This window comes from Palaemon carinicauda, chromosome 45 (genome assembly GCF_036898095.1).
Source record: "Palaemon carinicauda isolate YSFRI2023 chromosome 45, ASM3689809v2, whole genome shotgun sequence".
In the NCBI taxonomy this organism is placed as follows: Eukaryota; Metazoa; Arthropoda; class Malacostraca; order Decapoda; family Palaemonidae; genus Palaemon; species Palaemon carinicauda.
This window is the reverse complement of record NC_090769.1, coordinates 33,708,835-33,728,834: the sequence shown is the minus strand read 5'-3', so window position 1 is coordinate 33,728,834 and position 20,000 is coordinate 33,708,835. Positions and strand designations below refer to the sequence as shown.

Sequence of the window (20,000 nt, the reverse complement as noted above, 5' to 3'; positions counted from 1 at the left end):
CAGTCTTATCAAATTGGTGGCTGCACTTCTGTCAACTTGCCATACCAGTATACGTTAATATTTGCAGCAGGGAGAAGAGAGGCTATTTTCACTGGAAATGGAGACCTCATATTTAAGATGTGGCTCAGGTTGTTTACAGACTAGAGGACAGTTAAGACTCCGGATAAGGAAACTGTTCCTTATGTGGCCGGATGACCGCTGCTGAGAGTTGACTGAATCAAAATGGCTTCTTAAATTTCTAGTGATGGGATCATCCAGCCTTAAGATAACGTCTTGATTTGATGTGTTGCATTTTTTATTTCTTCTCAAAAGTTCAAGAATTATTACTGTTAGAATTTCAAGACATTTTCTAACTGATATTTTGAGTAGCTTGAGGTATTGTCCTGTTTCTGTTTCGGTTTTAGTTTGCTTAAACATATGTACTAGTTTGGTTATTTTGTTTACATAACATGTATTACAAAATTCTAATATAATTATCGCCAACCTTGGAAGTATTCGTAAGGTAATATTTTAAGCAAGGATGTCATGCACCAGATTTTAATAACATATTTTTGCTTCTCAAAACCAATATAGGAATCGCATATATGTTTTTCTCTATTGATATTCACTTATAATATATGACTTCATTTGTTTTAATGTCCCTAAAGCAATAAAAACACTTCCTAACATACGAATTTTTGTTAGTTTTTTATTAAATGTGTTAATACGTATGTGGGTTTGCCCTGGGATAAAAGGACTTTTATTAATATGTCTTTGGTATATTGGTCCTATCTAAGGATAACTGACCAAAAAGGAACTCGTAACAGATCAAATATTATACAGTACATTGACATTATCATGTGGTACTCCTAAGACTAAAGGAAATGCTTGAGTAGCAGGACCGGTTTCTTCCGAAAAATATCAACAGAATTATTCAAGAGTCTCTCTCTCTCTCTCTCTCTCTCTCTCTCTCTCTCTGCTGCTGCTGCTGCAGCAGTGTCTTGGCTCCGGACAATGAGGCATGTCTAGCCACGCCCGACGACGACGAGCTGACCGTCGTAGTGCTGATATGGGAGCTGCCGCAGCCTGCAGGAGACTTAGCCGCAGATAATCGGGAGAATTAATTTTTCCCTGTCTCCACTCCCTTCCCCATTTCTCTCTCTTCCTTCCGTTTTGTCTTGGCTTTAGATTCCAGGAAACATTAAGCTATGGAAGAGAGGTCTTCTTGTTAAGATATTTTTAGGGACTGGGGTTCAGTTCTGGGGTACTCGCATGTTAAACACATTGCAGTTGTGAGAAGAATAAAATTTATTAAAGAAGTAATCATATGTAGGCTTTCTAGAACTCTTGGCGCCATATTGGAAGGATTTGCCTGAAATTAATTTTGAATTAATAGCATTACTGGTAAAGTAATACTACAATGTAATGAATGACTTAATAGTGAGATATCCTTTATAAACTATCTATCTATCTATCTATCTATCTATCTATCTATCTATCTATATATATATATATATATATACATATATATATATATATATATATGTATGTATATGTATATGTGTGTGTACATATATATATATATATATATATAATGTATATAAAGTATATATATATATATATGTATATATATATGTATATATAATGTATATATATGTATATATAATGTATATATATATATATATATATATATGTATATATAATGTATATATATATATATGTAAATATATAATGTATATATATATATGTAAATATATATGTATATATATATGTAAATATATATGTATATATATGTAAATATATATGTATATATATATATAATATATAATATCTTAAAATTAAAGTACTATCTACTCACTAAGCATAGAAAACATTGATATTATTCTTCGATAAACTTAGAGATGGGACTCATTTACTAAGATATTGTCTTGTAAATTCCACACCCGAACCTCCTATACTTCTGAGGATGTGTTCTAAATTATCTAAATTCATCGCAAAGAGCCCTAACTTTCATCTTTGAATAAGGTACAGTTAGAGGCGTTTGTGGTGGGGTCAGTGATGCTGAACATATTCGTTCGTCACGCCCCTATAAATCTTTCTTAAGGTGAGCTTTTTTTTAAATTATGTATTTGCTTGTTAGTGCAGTTTCGTTGATGCAAAAAATAACTATAGATATCCAGATCCTGCTAGAACAACATTATACTCTCTCTCTCTCTCTCTCTCTCTCTCTCTCTCTCTCTCAACCGAGCTTTTTTTTTTATTATGTATTTTATTGTTAGTGCAGTTTCGTTGATGCAAAACATAACTATAGATTTCCCGATACTGCTAGAACAACATTATATTCTCTCTCTCCCTCTCTGTCTCTCTCTCTCTCTCTCTCTCTCTCTCTCTCTCACTCACTTTATTTATTTATGTATTTGCTTACTAGTGCAGTTTCGTTGATGCAAAAAAATAACTATAGATTTCCAGATACTGCTAGAACAACATTATTCTCTCTCTCTCTCTCTCTCTCTCTCTCTCTCTCTCTCAGCAGTAGCCTTTTATGGTGCTCATACTTTTGTGTTATGAGGTCAGTTCCCTCATTACAATTGGTTCAACTTAAGGTCATTCACTTTAACTTTTCTACTGGGACATATTTGACATTTATGATACATGGGTGACCATCTGCTGTTGATACTAAACTTAATTACTAATTAAGGAAACATGGTTTCTATTACCAGCTTAGTTTTTCTTTGAGAATATAATTGGAAAATTTGCTATGGTTAAATAGTCAAGTATAAATGTCTTATAAATTATATTATTACTCATGCGTTTAGTTTGTTTATTTCCGTTGGAGCGTTATTTTTAGAAGGTGATGTGTATAATGATTAAATAAAGTTTTGTGTTTGCAATTCGTCTTGCAAACAGAAGTCGAATAGTTTCTTCTTTGAAAATATAACTGAAAAATTTGCTATGGTTAAATACTTAAGTATAAATGTCTTATAGATTATATTATTTCTCATACGTTTAGTTAGTATATTTCCGTAAGAGCGTTATTTTAAGTGGTATGTATAATGAATAAATCAATTTTTGTGTTTGCAATTCGTCGTGCAAACAGAAATCGAGAAATAGAAAATAACAATGTTAATTATGTTTTTAGATATTTCCATCTATTCTAGGTTGAGAATTACTTTTTATAGTAATGGTGGCAAGTTCCATTCTATTACAGCTAATCTTTTTTTTTAATTTCTTTGGAAGAGAAATTTTACGAAAGTTGAAGGTTTGGAGCATTTGTCCCACGAATTTAGAACCATTACCACCCCTTTCCAGCGAACGTAACGAGAGTGGCCCAACCACACCAAAATACTTATGGCAATCTTTTAGGATTCTCGTCTCATTGTGCTCCCATCAGAATTCTGTAAAGAAAAAACTCTTACTGCTGTGGGTCATTGAAGCTGTTTTACTTACGATTTTTTTTTTTATAATTTTAGCAATTTAATTTATCTATTTTGAGATACTTCATATTTTACTTGTATTAGGTATTTAAGAATCGTGACCATCCTTAGCGTGGTGCTGTGTAGTGGTTTTCACATTTTTTACGTTTTTACTATCTTTTTTTTTCTTTCATTATAGTTTTTTACTTGAAATGGGCTGATTTCATATTAACACGCATATATATATATATATATATGTATATATATATGTATATATATATATATATATATATAGATGGATAGATAGATAGATAGATAGATAGATATATAAATATATATATATATATATATTTATATATATATATATATATACATACATATAGATATATAGATATATAGATATGTATATATATATATATATATGTATATATATATATATATATGTATATGTAGATGGATAGATAGATAGATAGATAGATATATAAATATATATATATATATATATATATATTTATATATATATATACATATAGATGTATAGATATATCTATATACATATAGATATATATAGATATATATATGTATATATATATATATATATATAGATAGATAGATAGATATATAGATGTATATATATATATATATATATACATAGGTAGATAGATAGATGGATAGATATATATATATATATATATTATATATATATATAATATATATACATATATATATATACATATATTTATAAGCTTGTGTTTGTGTTTTTATATTTTTGTTATGAAGTTCCTGTTCTATTGCTGGCCACCTGAAACTAATTTTAACTTAACGAATTTCATTGTTATATTTGCAGATATGAAAATAAATGAGACTTTTTTCCAGGTTTTAAAGGTTTAAGGGTCGCTCATGAATGGCAGAGGTAAGGGGACAGTGACATTACCCTAGCAATCAGGACAATGCCCTAGAGACTGACCATTTACTATATGATCAGCGCCCAAGCCCCCTCTCCACCCAAGCTAGGACCAGGGAGGGCTAGGCAGTGCTACTGATAACTCAGCAGACAGACGAAGTTATGTAGATTATATTTAAACATGCGAGAGATTAACTGACACTTAAAATATGATATACTGTCATCTATTCATAGCTGGAAAAAAATATTTATATGATTAGCCTCTCTCTCTCTCTCTCTCTCTCTCTCTCTCTCTCTCATTAACCTTTGATTATGTTATTTTACATTAATATTCTAAGAAACTAAGCATTCTTGAGTTTAATGTTAGGTCATGGTTGTTTTTATTTAAATTTCAAGTTTTATTTAAAGCAATTTATTTGCTTTTCACCCAATTTTTTAAAGTTTATTTTTAGTTTTATATTCTTTGTATCTAATACAATTTACTAAACCTTTTTTAATGATAATGAGTTATTTGAGGTTCCATTTGTTAATTGTTGATTATTGTTCCTGATTTCACTTTAACGATGTGTCAGTGACTTTTTTATATTATTTTTAGATACACTAGTTTTTATCAATACAATTAGGCAAGTTTTAAGAACGAAGGTTGTGTATTGATAAAATAAACAATGTTATTTAGGTGTAAAAGCATTTTAGTATTTTAACGCAAAGAAAAAAAATAAATGTCATATTTTCATTACTGTTGTAACTATTACTGTTTTTGGCTTGATTTATTTTCATTAGTGACTTGGATCATCTTAGATAATGCCCCAAGCGGAAGATAATGTTAACACTGAATTCTTATTACTATAGAGAACGAATTTACTCTTCTCAATTGTGTGAAATTCTTTGCTGAAGATTTGAATTCCTTTTCTTGCTGGCGTTAACATGCTTAATCCATATCAGTTACGGCTTTTATAACTTAGTCTGAATATGCTTATTGGACCAAGGTATGTCCATCACCAGTATGCGGATAGAGTGTTGAAATCCTTGAGGTCGTATAAATTCTTGGTAGTTTTTCTTCTGCTGACTCTAGCCTTGGGCCGTCCAACCCAATGTCCGTAAGCCAGAAGTGGCCCGTTGTATTTTGAAAGTTGCCTTTAGAGAGATTAATTAAAATTAATTGAAATGGAAACCAATTGATTCAACCAAGTGCACGCAAACATGCTGCTCAAGTGGTTTACCCATACATTTCTGATAATGTGTCAAATGTATTATCAATGTTTGGTTCAACTTGGCTCTGAGAACTTATTTTCATTCATAAAACAAATCAACATTACGATCTTCAATTAGTGATGTCAATCTTGAGTCCGAATTAAGATGTGTACCCACTATTATTCACTCCTACGTTTTCCAAAATGATAAAATTAAGCTATTATCAGCACGATTACTAGATTTACATTTGTTTGAATGAAAATTTGGTATATAAATAAACTAATTTTTGTCTTCTCTAAAATATATTTCTGTAAATTCCTCTAAAGTAAATCCCTGTCCATATCCTATTCCGAAATTCTGGGTAATTTTTATATATATATATATATATATATATATACATATATAATATATATAATATATATATGTGTGTATATATATGCATTTATGTGTGTATGTACGCGTATATATATATAACAGTATACACGCAGGTGGCCCGCATGCCTTTTTGTTTTTTTATGAATGGCCCTGGGACCGAAGAACGTGGAAGGCCCTGCTGTAGCCTATAAAATAAACACACCAGTGATCTCTACGATGCGTGAAATTTCGGTCTGAAGATTGGAGGATCTTTTATGGAAGGCTGCTGTGTCATAAGAGAAGTTGTGGTCGAATATCTTCATGGATCATTTGCTCGATATTTTACTGTTCTAAAGTAATTCTTAGTGGGCTTTCTATTTTGATAATCCAACCCAAATGAAGTTTTTGCTAATTTGTTTACTGCTGAAATTCGTGATATTTTGATTTAGTAATTGGTTTTCTCCATAAATTAGTGGTATTTTGAGTTTGTTTGTTGCAGAAACATATTTGCATATTTATGTGCATTGTGTTCTGTTTGTGTAAGTAAATGCTGATGGAATGACTGAAGATTGATGACGCAATATGATATTAGATAGATATTTTATGTCAAAGAGAGATACTTTTCACTTTTAGTATTCATTTTCATTTCGTCATTTACTTATTTGCTGATTGGCGGAATACACTATTCTATTTTACTTAAATGACGTCATACCGGGACCAAAGACCAGTTAAAACGGAGAGAAATTCATCTTGGTTAAGGAACCATTTTGGAAATTTTCATTATTGCATCTAATATACCTTTCATTATTATTATTATTATTATTATTATTATTATTATTATTATTATTATTATTATTATTATTATTAGCTAACCTACAACCCCAGTTGGAAAAGCAAGATACCTACAAGCCCAAGGGCTCCTACAGGGAAAAATAGCCAGTGAGGAAAGGGAATAAGCTACGTATGCGAAACTTTTGATCAACCCGATAAACTAAATAAAGCTGATTCCAGGGATTTTGAAGAAACTGAATTAAGAGAGATGGGGTATTATGGCTGTGTTAAAGGATGCTGCATCTGTGATACGGGATGGGAATTAGGGATGGTTTCATGTAGGCTGAAAATTTTATGGGCCGGTTGTTCGTTAAGGTTATGAGATAAATGGCTAGAGGAGGGGGCTCTGGGTGCTTAAGATTTTAGTATTCTTTTATTTATATGTTGCCTTTTCTTTATCAAATTAGGCCTGATGTGATTTGTTTTGGCATCTGGTACGTGGGGGAAGAACAACATTATTTGTCGAGTTTTGATAGAAATAATTTTATTTATAATATTCAAATGACTTTTCTTTAAAATTTGTCAAAGCCTGGTGTACTAAATCAACAAACACCCCTCAAAGGATATCTGTAGAAGGGTTTGTCAATTACGCTCGTAATTTGAGTACTCAGGTTCCGAAAGCTTGAAGATTAAGAGAAAATTACGGCCCATGATGAAAGATAAATTATTTTTAAATTAGCAGGTTTCAAGTGGAAGGAAATTAGTACTTTGCATTAGATACTAGGGAAGAGAAACTCATTAGATAAGAAAGACTGTTGATTGGCACAGGATTTTGTCAGTTTGCTGGGGGTAAGGAATAATGAGGGGTTATGGCACTGAAGGTAAAAACTGCAGGTGGTAGTAAAAGTTGAGAACTTGGCTCTTTCCTCTGTCACTTATTTCATCGTGTCACGCTGTGCTCCTTTGTAGTCCTTTGTAGTTATTTGTTTGTCTGGGAGAGAGAGAGAGAGAGAGAGAGAGAGAGAGAGAGAGAGAGAGAGAGAACGCGCAGCTGTATTTATTGAGGAAATTATTGTTTTAATTGTGGTTTTGGGAGTGGTTCTCTTCCGTTCACTTGGTGGAATTTTGCTGTTTACGTTCTTTTAATCTTGCGTATATCAACACATAAGATTTGGGGAGTATTCATAATAATGCTATTATTTAGCTATTGAAGTATGTTAGTCTCCGAATTTTTTTCGGAATTTCCTGATTTAATTCAGGGAAGTGAATATATAGGATAATATGGGTGCAGAAAGTTATTTTCTGTACAGAAACATTTTGAGAGAGAGAGAGAGAGAGAGAGAGAGAGAGAGAGAGAGAGAGAGAGAGAGAAAATTGCGGCCACATTTAGTATTTCGAAATGTGTTCGAGAGAATGAGAGAAAGGGAGACGAAAAAGGCAAGGCACCCCAAACCAGGAAGCTGGACAGTATGTTTAAAAGTCGAAATGCCTTCTTATCTCCTTACACAATCATAGGTGTAGCGCACCCGGTGAAGGAATAATCCCTCCTCTGTTGTTAGCATTAGTATCCCCCCTCCCCCCCTCCCCCCCTCCCCTCCTCTCCTTGATCCCACGTCTCAGTTCTCCTCCTGTATGCAAACATTTCTCACCATTTGATGCATCGAGTTAAGCGCAATCATTATCTGTTCTGAAGTTGTTGTTGCTTTGCTGTTTATATGAATGAACGCAAATGGCTCAAATTGGATGTTGTCAAGCTTGAAGTCATGTCGTGGAAGTCTAAGATCTGACGTAATCGTAAACAACGCTTGGGGGTTACACAGAAGGGTTTTGTTTTAAGAAAAACAAACGCTCGAGCTCCTGGATTTCTCTCTGTCGAGAAAAAACAACGATGGAATATAATCTTTGGGTATTATTTACAACATTATTTATTCACGTTTTCTAGGTATACAATACACATACCATAAACTTATTTTTTATTAAAGCCCATAAAATCAGATTTCATTTTTGTCTTGTAAATGATATTCAAAACATTAACTGCACTGTGCACAAATTTCGCAGAATTGACTGTTTCTTTCAAAACCTAAGCACGCTTTTGCGCAATATTATTCAACGTTGTATGTACGTTTGCAAACAACTGATAGAAGCTTGCCTAATGTGTACGTTCCGTAAGTAGGGACTAAAACTATAAAAGGGAAGTATTGTAATTTCTTATCGCGATGTTTAATTTCTAGTGGCGGGTGTTTATGAACGAGTGGAGCCTTGGGCTGATGAAAGCACGCACCGCTCAGCATATTCAGTTTACATGACCAAGTATGCATCGATAAAAATGTACTGTTATGCTTCCAGTTTTTTTTTTCTTTCTTTTTTTTTTTTAATCATCTTGAAATATTGGTCTGGTCTGTTAATTTCCAAATGAACTATTATCCGTTTGAAATGGCTTAGACTGTGCTTAACAAAATGTCTTTAATTAGTATGGTTAAGCATTGTCCCATCTGTGTATATATATATATATATATATATATTTATATATATACAGTATATATATATATATATATATGTGTGTGTGTATGTATGTATGTGTGTATTTATATATATATATATATATATGTGTGTGTGTGTGTGTGTGTGTATGTATGTATTTATATATATATATATATATATGTATGTGTATGTGTGTGTGTATGTATGCGTGTGTGATGTGTTATTTATATATGTTAAACATCATAGCCATACTATTATGTTTAAATTCTTTATCCTCCACAATTGATTTGATCCGTTGGATATTGAAGAGATATTCTTTGTTATAAGAATATCAATTCTTACAGGAACAGGTCCTCCCCCCCCCCAATACTATGGACGTTTCATTATATACTCGCAGATGTTAAATGCAGGTGGATATTGTGAATCCTTTGATGAACATCTGTAGACATTAGATAACTTTTAAAGGGTTTCTTGGAAATTTTTTTTGTATTAAATTCCTCTTTTGGATGACACGTCACATGTATCATATCACACGACCTATGGCAGATGTGATGTCATGTTGCTTCTCAATTTACATGACATGCAACAAATGCACTTTTGAGTGTTGCAAGACAAAAAATGCACGTGCGATGTTTACTGTGAATCAGTATAAGGAATTTTATATTGAAATTTCTTATTTTGTCTTATGATTCAATATTTTATCAATCTCATCCCTTAACTATTCACAACTGACGTATCCCCACTGGACTCGAGCGAGCGTTAGACAAAGCCCTAAAACGATGGCAAGAAAATGCAAATCACCATCTGCTTGCTCTTCAAATTTTTATGAAGTGCAAGCAAAATTTCACATTTCATTGTGAATTTAATTTTAATCAGTACAGAACTGTTCTGGGAAAATTTATATTGATGATAATAGTCTTTTTCTCATTAAATTGTTTTTTCAATTATTATCATGTAAATTTCATGGGTTAAACTATGAGTTTTTCACAATATTTGTCGCCATATATATTCGATTTTCGCCATTGGTTATTGTTTAATGATTAATATTTCTTTAGAAAATAGTTTTATTTTCCATCACCATCTGAATTTGTTACTTAATCCCCCTTGACATTTGTCATTTCTTCTTACGTCCGTGAGTGCATACACGCTGATCCATACACATTTTGCAAAATGCCCAGTTACTAAATTACTTACTTCTTTTATTTTACCTTTCATAAATATATCATGACATTTGTTGGCTCTTCTTCTTCTTCTTCTTCTTCTTCTTCTTTTTTCTTTCTTTCTTTTTTTTTTTTTTTTTTTTTTTTTGCTCACATTACGTTTTATGCTAATTCGCTCTGTTGACGAAGGATGTGTAGTAATCTATAAATGAAGAGATCTGTGTTCTTTTAGTTATATATTTATGCCTGATAAATTTTATTGTGCAAAATTGTTATCGTTTTTAGAGGAAAAGATACCATAGTTTACTGCGTAATGACTTCACAAGTAGCCCTTTAGTAAGGTTTATGCCAACCAGGATAAATTTCTATTATCATCTGTTCTGTATCTCGTTTTCTTGTCAGGTAACGATGTAAAGCTAAGAGTTCTACATCTGAAAGAATTGGCGTTTGTAACAATGCAGAAGATTGCGATGGATCCGTTCTTCAATCATGATTCTCATTCCAATTGTAGTAATTTACTCTGGTCGAAGTGTTAATAGGATGGTCCACCGATCATTACCCTTTCCCTAATCTTTCATTATCAACTACAATGATGCCTTCAAGCTTTGGACGACTTCAAATAATGGAATACTGGTCATTTGATGTGAGCCATTCACTATTTCTATGAGGGTGTAAGCGTATGTTAACTGTAGCCAATTCAGAAGTAATGGACAAGCTGTCTGTCCCCAGGGGGCGCTTATATTAGCACCGTAGTTTCACTCTTCGCTCCTTTACTGAAGCCGCCTACCATTTATCTTTGCGCAATTGCGCCGCTGGCGTATTTACATCAAAGTTTCACTTCAAGTCATGCTATAATATAGCGTTTTAACATCATAGCAATACAGGGCTGTCGATGTGTGTTATTTAAATAGATTACTTTGAACTCTGGTCCCCCTTAAAACTGCCATGAAAAAATCAAGCGATGCAAAGGTGCTGCATTTCATTACAAGAAATGTAATAAGGAGCGTCGGCTTCCTTGCTGAGATAAATCTACCAGCAGGTACAATTTGAAACTCATTTCACTATTTTCCGGTCTTAGACATGAGATCCATAAAAGCATATTACTTCAGATGTATGAGGGGGACACCCATAATTAAGTGTCGTTATTAAATACCTTCTAACTGTTCGTTTTTCTGCTGGTTTGAAAAGTACTTACGTAGTAATCATACGGGTTTGTAACTTGTTAACCCAAGGCTATACGAATTCACTATTGAAATGTTGGGATTTTAAGAAATATTTCGTGGTTTTTGGACAATAATTGTGACTGAGCTTGCATAATAAGAGGGCATTGCTTAACATGTACTTCATCAGTCTCAAACTCGAGTAAACTGCCAAGTGAGAACAATATGCAGTCTATTATGTTTCAGTGCCGTTGATAGCCTTTGGCAATCGGAGTAGAACTGGATGGTGGAACAAATTTCTCTCTCTCTCTCTCTCTCTCTCTCTCTCTCTCTCTCTCTCTCTCATTACTAAATAATCAAATGAGGACTATTGTAAAAGCTTAGAATAAAACAGAATAAAGACCCTAGGCGAAATTAATTTATGATCAGTGCTTCTACACTGTCCTTGATTTGTTCTCTGAATTGAATCTGAATTAAATTCAAAGGTAAAGGTTTGAATCCTGGTCCAGGTAGAAGCACTTTTCATATTCCGACTCAGAGAAAATTCGTCAATGTATATATTGTGTATATATATACAGTATATACATACATACATACATATATATATATATATATATATATATATATATATATATATATATATATATATGAAATACAGTATATATATGTATATATATTTATATATTGATAGATAGATAGATAGATAGATAAATAGGTAGATAGATAGATATTTAAGATTCGCCCATGCAGTTCATCATACATTTAGAGAAAAGAAGTATATCGAAGATGTTACTCAAAGAGTCTTAAATTGCCAACAATGTTGCTCATTTAGATTTTGTTTTATGCAGAATCCTGAAGAACAGAAAATCTAAAGGTTCTCGTTTCTAGGAAGCAATATAACAAGGCGTGAGCCTATAAACTTACTATTGCTTCTCCTTGTTGCTGGAGAAGCATGGCAATGGAAAGTCAGTTTGTTGCTATGGATGCCATTACTTGAAGAATATTTCAGTTGTCCAAATAACTTGTTTAACAGCGTCGGCCTCCCTTCTGTAACCTACCCCTCTTTCGGCTAGGGGATATGGCGGTGGTTTATTTCCAGAAGATGTTGGCATGGGATCTTTGCCAACACCTTAACTGGCGTTGCTCCTACATGTGGGCGTGAGTTACGGGGCCCGAGGAGTAGGTGGAGGAAGAAGAGGAGGAGGAGGCGGTGGAGGAGGAGGAAGGGCGGGCACTCATCCACCAGAGTTGTGTGTGGCATGTTTAGACTCTCCGCCCTTGCATAGCCCAGATATTACGCGACCTCCTCCCGCCCTTAATATTTTATCCAGAAGCTCACGTTTTGTTTGTTTTATCCTTGAGCAGAATCTGTGCTTTCATGTCAGCAAACAGCAATGCCCTTAGTTGATTTTTCTCATTTCTTATCGCTTGTCAGAGGGTTTTGATTTGAAATGGTCTCGATATGTCTTTCTTATCCGTGCGTAGAATTAATTGTTTTGTCGTTGGATAAGATGTTTTTTTTTTACGGCACATTATATTTGCATATGATTTGACAATACGTGTAAAATCTGAATACATGTCATTTGGTGGTCAAGATATTTACATAATCTCTCTCTCTCTCTCTCTCTCTCTCTCTCTCTCTCTCTCTCTCTTGTTTGAGTACTATTTTACGGTCGTATCTCAATTCTACCCTATTTGACGATTTACTGGTGGCAGAAAAAGCGTAGGAACTCTTTAATATATTTTTATAACATGAGAGTTGTCGAAGTTTTGTCCATATATTTTTATATTTTATTTTGTATCCTGTGTTATAATCATGACATATTTTATTCTTTTAACGAAATTAGTACATACTTTATATATATATATATATATATATATATATATGTATGTATGTATGTATGTATGTATGTATATGTATGTATGTATGTATGTGTATGTATGTATGTATATACATGTATGTATGTATATATATGTATGTATGTATGTATGTATATATATGTATGTATGTATGTATATATATATGTATATATATGTATGTATGTATGTATGTATATATATATATATATATATATATATGCATGCGTGTGTATGTATGTGCGTGCGTGCGTGCACTGCACTGCACTGCACTTTGAAAGCAATTATGCTTTAGATTTTATCAGGCCGGGTAGTTAGATCCTCAAGTATATAGAAATCATGATTACAATGCATTCTTTTGAGAATTACTTTTGCCGCCTATGAATCGAAGTAATTTGATAATCACAACCATTGCAAATTATGAAATCAATGGTAAGATTTTTGTATAATTTTCTTTATTTTTGGTTACGAATATCGTTTGATCTATGTGATTTATCATTTCATTCTCTCTCTTTTTTCATTCTCTCTCTTTTTTCATTCTTATTTTTTTTCTTTTAATGCCTCGAATTTCCCTTACTTTTAACAAGAATGAATTTTATTCCAACTGCCGATTATTATTATTATTATTATTATTATTATTATTATTACTTCTTGCTAAGCTACAACCCTAGTTGGAAAACCAGGATATTCTAAGCCCAGGGGCTCCAACAGGGCAAATAGCCCAGTGAGGAAAGCAAACAAGGAAGAATAAAATATTTTAAGAACAGTATAACAACATTAAAATAAATATTTCCTAAATAAACTATAAACACTTTAACAAAACAAGAGGAAGAGAAATACGATGGAATAGTGTGCCACGTAGGTCTGTCAATTTGTCTCGTGGCACCATTTGGCATCGGGGAGGTGATCATAATTACACATGCAAAATCCCCCAGTCTCCTTCCCAGACTCAGTAATGGCATCCAGTAAAGAAGCAATAGAAATATATCTTTTAAATGTTATGCATTCCATGAGGGTATACATTTCCAGGGTTGATAATGTACATAAATGGATAAATGGTTGTGTATGTACTATAATATTCACTAATGGTACCGTGCACTTTTTGTGTATCTAAGAGAGAGAGAGAGAGAGAGAGAGAGAGAGAGAGAGAGAGAGAGAGATAGGACTTATGTCAATTCAAAATTATGTAAACGATAAATCATGTGTGATTTATTATTATTATTATTATTATTATTATCATTATTATTATGATGATGATGATGATTATTATTATTTTATTATTATTATTATATTTTTTTTTGCTATTATTAGCCAAGCTACAACTCTCGCTGGAAAATCAGAATACTACAAACCAGGGAAAATAGCCCAGTGAGGAAAGGAAATGGCAAATAAACTCAATATAAGTAATGAATAATAAATATGAAATATTTTAAGACCTGTAAAAACATTAGAATAGATGAGTCATGTAAACTATAAAACGAGTCTTATGTCAACTTGTTCAAAAGAAAAACATTTACAAAAAGATTGGAATTCTGAGATTCCACTGATTCAACTGCGTGATGAAGGAAAATTATTCCACAATCTGACTACAGCTGGAATAAATTTTAGATCAGTCTGGTTGAAAATTTCCTTTTAAATCAAACTTTATTTCGATACCAAATACGCCATCCGGTATTGTTGGAATCAACTTCAGAAAACTAATGATTTTTCAAGTTCTTATGTCACGTGATAATGTAAGTTTAGAATAGGAACTTCGGGACTTGGGAAAAAAAAAAAGACAGAATAGTAACGTTGAAAACTTTTGAGTAAATATTGCAAAATTAAATTAACAGAAAATGAAATGTGTACTTAATGACGTGGTAGGATATTCACGTCAACGACGATAGAGTCCCTGAAAGGACACTGTTGCTAAGAGACCTGTAAGGATCATTTTTCTTCTTTTGGGGTTAACTGATTTCTTCCTTCGTTTTCTGCATCGGAGATGAATACAAATGAAAATGTTCCCCATTTTGTCTCCATATAGTGATTTTTTTTAATCTTCCAATGGCTCTTTATATCGTGATATGGATCGTCCCTGAGCGACCAGGCCTTCACAGAATACTGGGCCTAGAAGTCCGCCCGACAATCCTCTTCTTTCCTTTTAGTTGTGGTATTTTGTGCTCTTGTTCCTTTAAAGTGATATTCCGTAGAGCGCTGGCGTCTGTTTTGTTTATGTGGGCGTTAGTTAATTGGACCATGAAAGGTATAGTGGCACCCAGATGGACATAACACCCTCCTGGTTTGGGTAGTGAGAGGTGGTTGACGCATATGTTAATGACAGGTGGCTGCGCCGCTGCCCAAATGGCTTAAAGTAGAGGTGCGCCCCCTGAAGGTCGCCTGCTCTCTACCGTCTTTAGCCGAGTAGGGGATAAGACATGAAATATAGTTTTCGATTTTCGAACTTTTTTTTTTCATTTTCTTTGGCATTTTAAGGACGTCTTCTCATGTTATGATTGCGTCATTAGACGATGATTGGATAGGTTTATCTTAGTTGGATCTCTCTCTCTCTCTCTCTCTCTCTCTCTCTCTCTCTCTCTCTCTCTGGTGGATATACGAGGTGCCTCACACTGAGGGACCTGGGGGAACACAAACATAGAGTAAGGCAATAAGGTAAGGCTCTCTCTCTCTCTCTCTCTCTCTCTCTCTCTCTCTCTCTCTCTCTCTCTCTCTCTCTCTCTCTCTCTCTCTGTTTTCTTTTTAATATTTCTTAAGTAATTAAATGAAAATAGATATAGAATACTGGAAATATTTTTTCTATACAGTATAAAGAAATGACCGAGAAGCGACAAGTACCTTGTCTGTCATTTTTCAATAAATAGGAAAGTGATAAACGAGCGGGATAAAAATGAAGCATATTTATCGCATGTAGGTGGATTGAACTTGAATTTATAATAGCGCGGGATGTGAATCATGCTTGGCAAGAGCAATTTAGAGGTCACCTGAAACCTGTTTCCTTATGATGATTGTGAGTCTTAATGCCAGTGACTTACGCGGCGGCGATTACACAACAAGTTGTATGTAGGAAGTGCGGCCTTGAACGCTGCATTATCTAGTAAGGCTCATTTGAGGAGGATATGCTGCCTGTTTATGACTATCATTATCAGGCCTGGTAGTTTATTTGACTCCAGAGTTGGACTGCTCGAGATTGGTGACTCTGGAATAACTTACGTTACGTATGTTTTGAAATTGCATTCTCGTAATGAGAGAGGGTTGGAGGCATGCCATGACCTTCATGCATTGCTCAGTTCAGAATCATGTGAAATGTTTTTTTTTCTGCTTTCATGTTTACATCTTCATTTTGGCCGTGAGTATGTAACAACATGTTTTCTACATCGAGTAATGTTTATTTTTGCGAACGGCTCTTCCCGACTTGAATCATTGTTGTTCAGTGATTTACGAGAGGGATTTTATCATCCCTAAGGTGCTTTCCACAACATTGGCATCAGATTTCTCCTTTAGGAGTTATTTTTTTTTTTAATATTCGTCTTCATGATTGATTGATATCATTACCATCATGTTAAGGGCCCACTTCTGCTGTTGGTATTGATATCTTTATCGGAGGTACAGCGTATGCCCCCTCTCATACCCAGTATAGAATCCATCACCGCATTAATACGGCGCCTTGGCTCCAATTTTGGAGTGGATGGGGTCCCTCTGAAGGCACACAAGGTCTGCTACTTTTTATGGTGTAGCATCCTTCCCTGTAGGCCACTGACACTTCCTCAAGACGTCATCTGTCAACGGTTAGCCCTATCAGCATCCTGTCAGGGGAAGTCTAAGAAATCAAGTTTACTTTTGAAATTGATGAGGCTTTTTATATGGAATCCTCTTTGGCCATCGTGCGAGATGGAGGATAATAATTGTGATAATTATGATAATAGCATTATTTTTATATTATTTATGATTTTATTTTCCATTCAATGATTGTTTGTTATGAAGGCTTCACACTACCATTTATTTCCTTGTTTCCATATTTTGCAGAATGCGTCAAATAAAATAACAAGAAAATCTATCATAAAAGAAAATTGAGCACTAGACAATTTTGCGTCTTTATATAGCTAAAAAGATTTGTTTATGTACTTTGGATTACATTTTCATTTAACAAGTGTATGTGCTGTTAACATTTCTCATCATATTGGTTAGTAACGACTTTTTTTTTTTACGGAATGCTTCAAGTATGTTTGATGATTTGCACTTTGCTGATGTTTACCGTCAACCTGTAATGTTTGTTGATTGTTTTAAATTTTCGCCAAAGTTTATATTTAATGAAAACGACACGTATCAGTTGTGTTACTGTCTATAATGTGTCTATTCTGACGTGATTTCTCTGAGGTTTAATGTTGAGATTAAATAACAAACATTGGAAGAAATTTCTGATGGATGTTCGTATTGTATGTGTATATCATTCTTGTAGATTTAGTTTCCATTTTCCTCCGCTGTTACTATTCAAATTGCGTATTTAGAGTATTTTGTGTAAATCATTGAATAGTAGAGGATAATTCCAAACTTTGCTAGAGAGTAAATAGCCGAGGCTTCACTTTAAAATAAATCTGCGGGAATCTTACGCCCAATTATGATTCAGTAACTTTCTTGCTCGTAAATTTTCATGTTGTTTTGGTGCTAAATATTGAAATATACTTAGATTATTTTTAAAGTATAGCGGTTATATTTGTAGTTTTAATTTTGAATAAACTCAATATAACGTGTGGGTGGTAGGTGGGGGTGGGTCACGCAGAATCTATTTGGATAATCTTATTAGAATCAATTTTTAATGGAGCGTTTGATTTCGGATTATTATTATTATTGTTATTATTATTATTACTTGCTAAGCTACAACCCTAGTTGGAAAAGCTGGATGCCATAAGCCCAGGGGCTCCAACAGGGAAAATAACCCAGTGAGGAAAGGAAACAAAGCAAAATAGAATATCTTAAGAACAGTAACAACATTAAAAGAAATATTTCCTATATAAACTATGAAAACTTTAACAAAGCAAGAGGAAAAGAAATAAGATAGAATAGTGGAAGACCATGGTACAGAGGCTATGGCACTACCCAAGACCAGAGAACAATGGTTTGATTTTGGAGTGTCTTTCTCTTAGATGAGTTTGTTTACTTTTCAACAAATGAGTAAGCTATGGTGTTTTTTTTTTTTTTTTTAATTGGTCCGTGAAGTACAAACCAAAAAGCCACAACATGGAGGCTTACTTCCATTTTCAATTATAATTACTTAATTTTCTGAATGTCCTTACCTCCAATTGTAAAAGAACCGTTAATTGAATCTTTCGTAAGATGTTTATTAATAATATAATAATTACCCTTTTGATTTTAGCAAATTACGATTGTTTTATTATTTTCTTAGAATTAAGAAGTCCCAGCCTTTCAAGAATATTTCAAATTAAAACCTTTCTTTATTACAGAAATTGGGCGTGTTACAAAAGACGGTAGAGGAAGTAAGCGGGCGATTAGACGAAGCCCAGAGGACTGCCGATGGGTGGGGCCCCCTCTCCCAAGACCCGAACCTCGCAGATCAGCACGCCCACAATGTCAGAGTGAGTTTATACGCCTTCTTTCATTTTAGTGTCTAAATGATGCTTCATAAATGTGTTGAAGTTTTATTAAAAAAAATGTATTTAACCATAAGTGCTGAGTAATAAAGATTTGTGTCCGTAGTTTTCGTGTCTGGGGCAGAATTCATTATTTAAATTAATCGGAATAATATACTTAAAGTAGTAGTTTTTATTGTTTGTAATATAGACACCAACCTTTGTTCCATTTAATTATTAATATAGATCAGGAAGTTGGGGAAATAAATATAGATTGTTGTTGAAATTATAGGACTATTTTTCTGTAAGTCTCTTGTGTATTGAATTAAGAGCTCATGACGCCACAGTGTAGGACGTGGTGTTATTTACTTATTCCGGTTCATGTGTTCCTTCTCCCATTATATTCATGTTCGTGGATTGTAGAAGCCAAACTGTGATAATATAATCACTGTTTAGTTTATTTAGCAATTGATAGATTGAAACCCTTCAATATATTAACTAAAAAATACGAAGAAAAAAAGTAAATGCTGAGGCAATAATTCTATCCTAATAAGCTGTGCACCGTTGCCTTATTAACCTGCCTATTGGGTTCCTCGTTGGGTATTTTCTTATACCAGACGTTTTAAGAAATTATATGGCTTTGTTCATTTAAATTGTCAAAGCCGCCTTATTCTAACACTAGAAAATAGGATACTTTAATTTCTTCTTGAAAGTTATTTTATCCGGCCTCCTTGCAGTAAGTGGGAGGTTAATATCCAATATCAGGGCTGCATTTTAACATTATTGAACATTTTTAAGGGTGACTATATATGTAAATATTATCTCCTTTTCAATTTTTATTTAAATATCCTCTCCATGACACTAATTTTTATGTTTTATCTATCTTTGAACATAATTGCATTTGCTTTGATGAACCAAGTTCAATGGATCTCAATTTGAACGTTTGCTTGTGAAGGTTAATAATGAAGCCGATAACAACTCGTGATCAGTCCGTCAATTGAAGGCAGGCATTTACAAGTTGATATTTCCTTCCGGTAAAATAAATGGAATTGTTTCAGAAATTCCGGGAAGGTTTGGCGGAGTTGCAACGTGGTGTGGACGATGTCAACGATCAAGCTGCTCGGTTTTCGGCCCATAACGTGCCCCTT

General features: G+C 33.4%; 1 protein-coding gene across 1 annotated transcript in view; it reads left to right on the top strand.

Annotated features, from left to right (window-relative positions):
- LOC137634907 (uncharacterized) overlaps nucleotides 1-20,000 on the top strand; it is a 95,260-nt gene that overhangs the window by 44,455 nt on the left and 30,805 nt on the right. The window contains 2 exon segments of the mRNA XM_068367454.1: nucleotides 18,727-18,858; nucleotides 19,911-20,000. The exon segment at nucleotides 19,911-20,000 is cut by the window's right edge and continues 41 nt beyond it. Of these exon segments, the coding sequence (XP_068223555.1) occupies nucleotides 18,727-18,858; nucleotides 19,911-20,000 (222 nt within the window).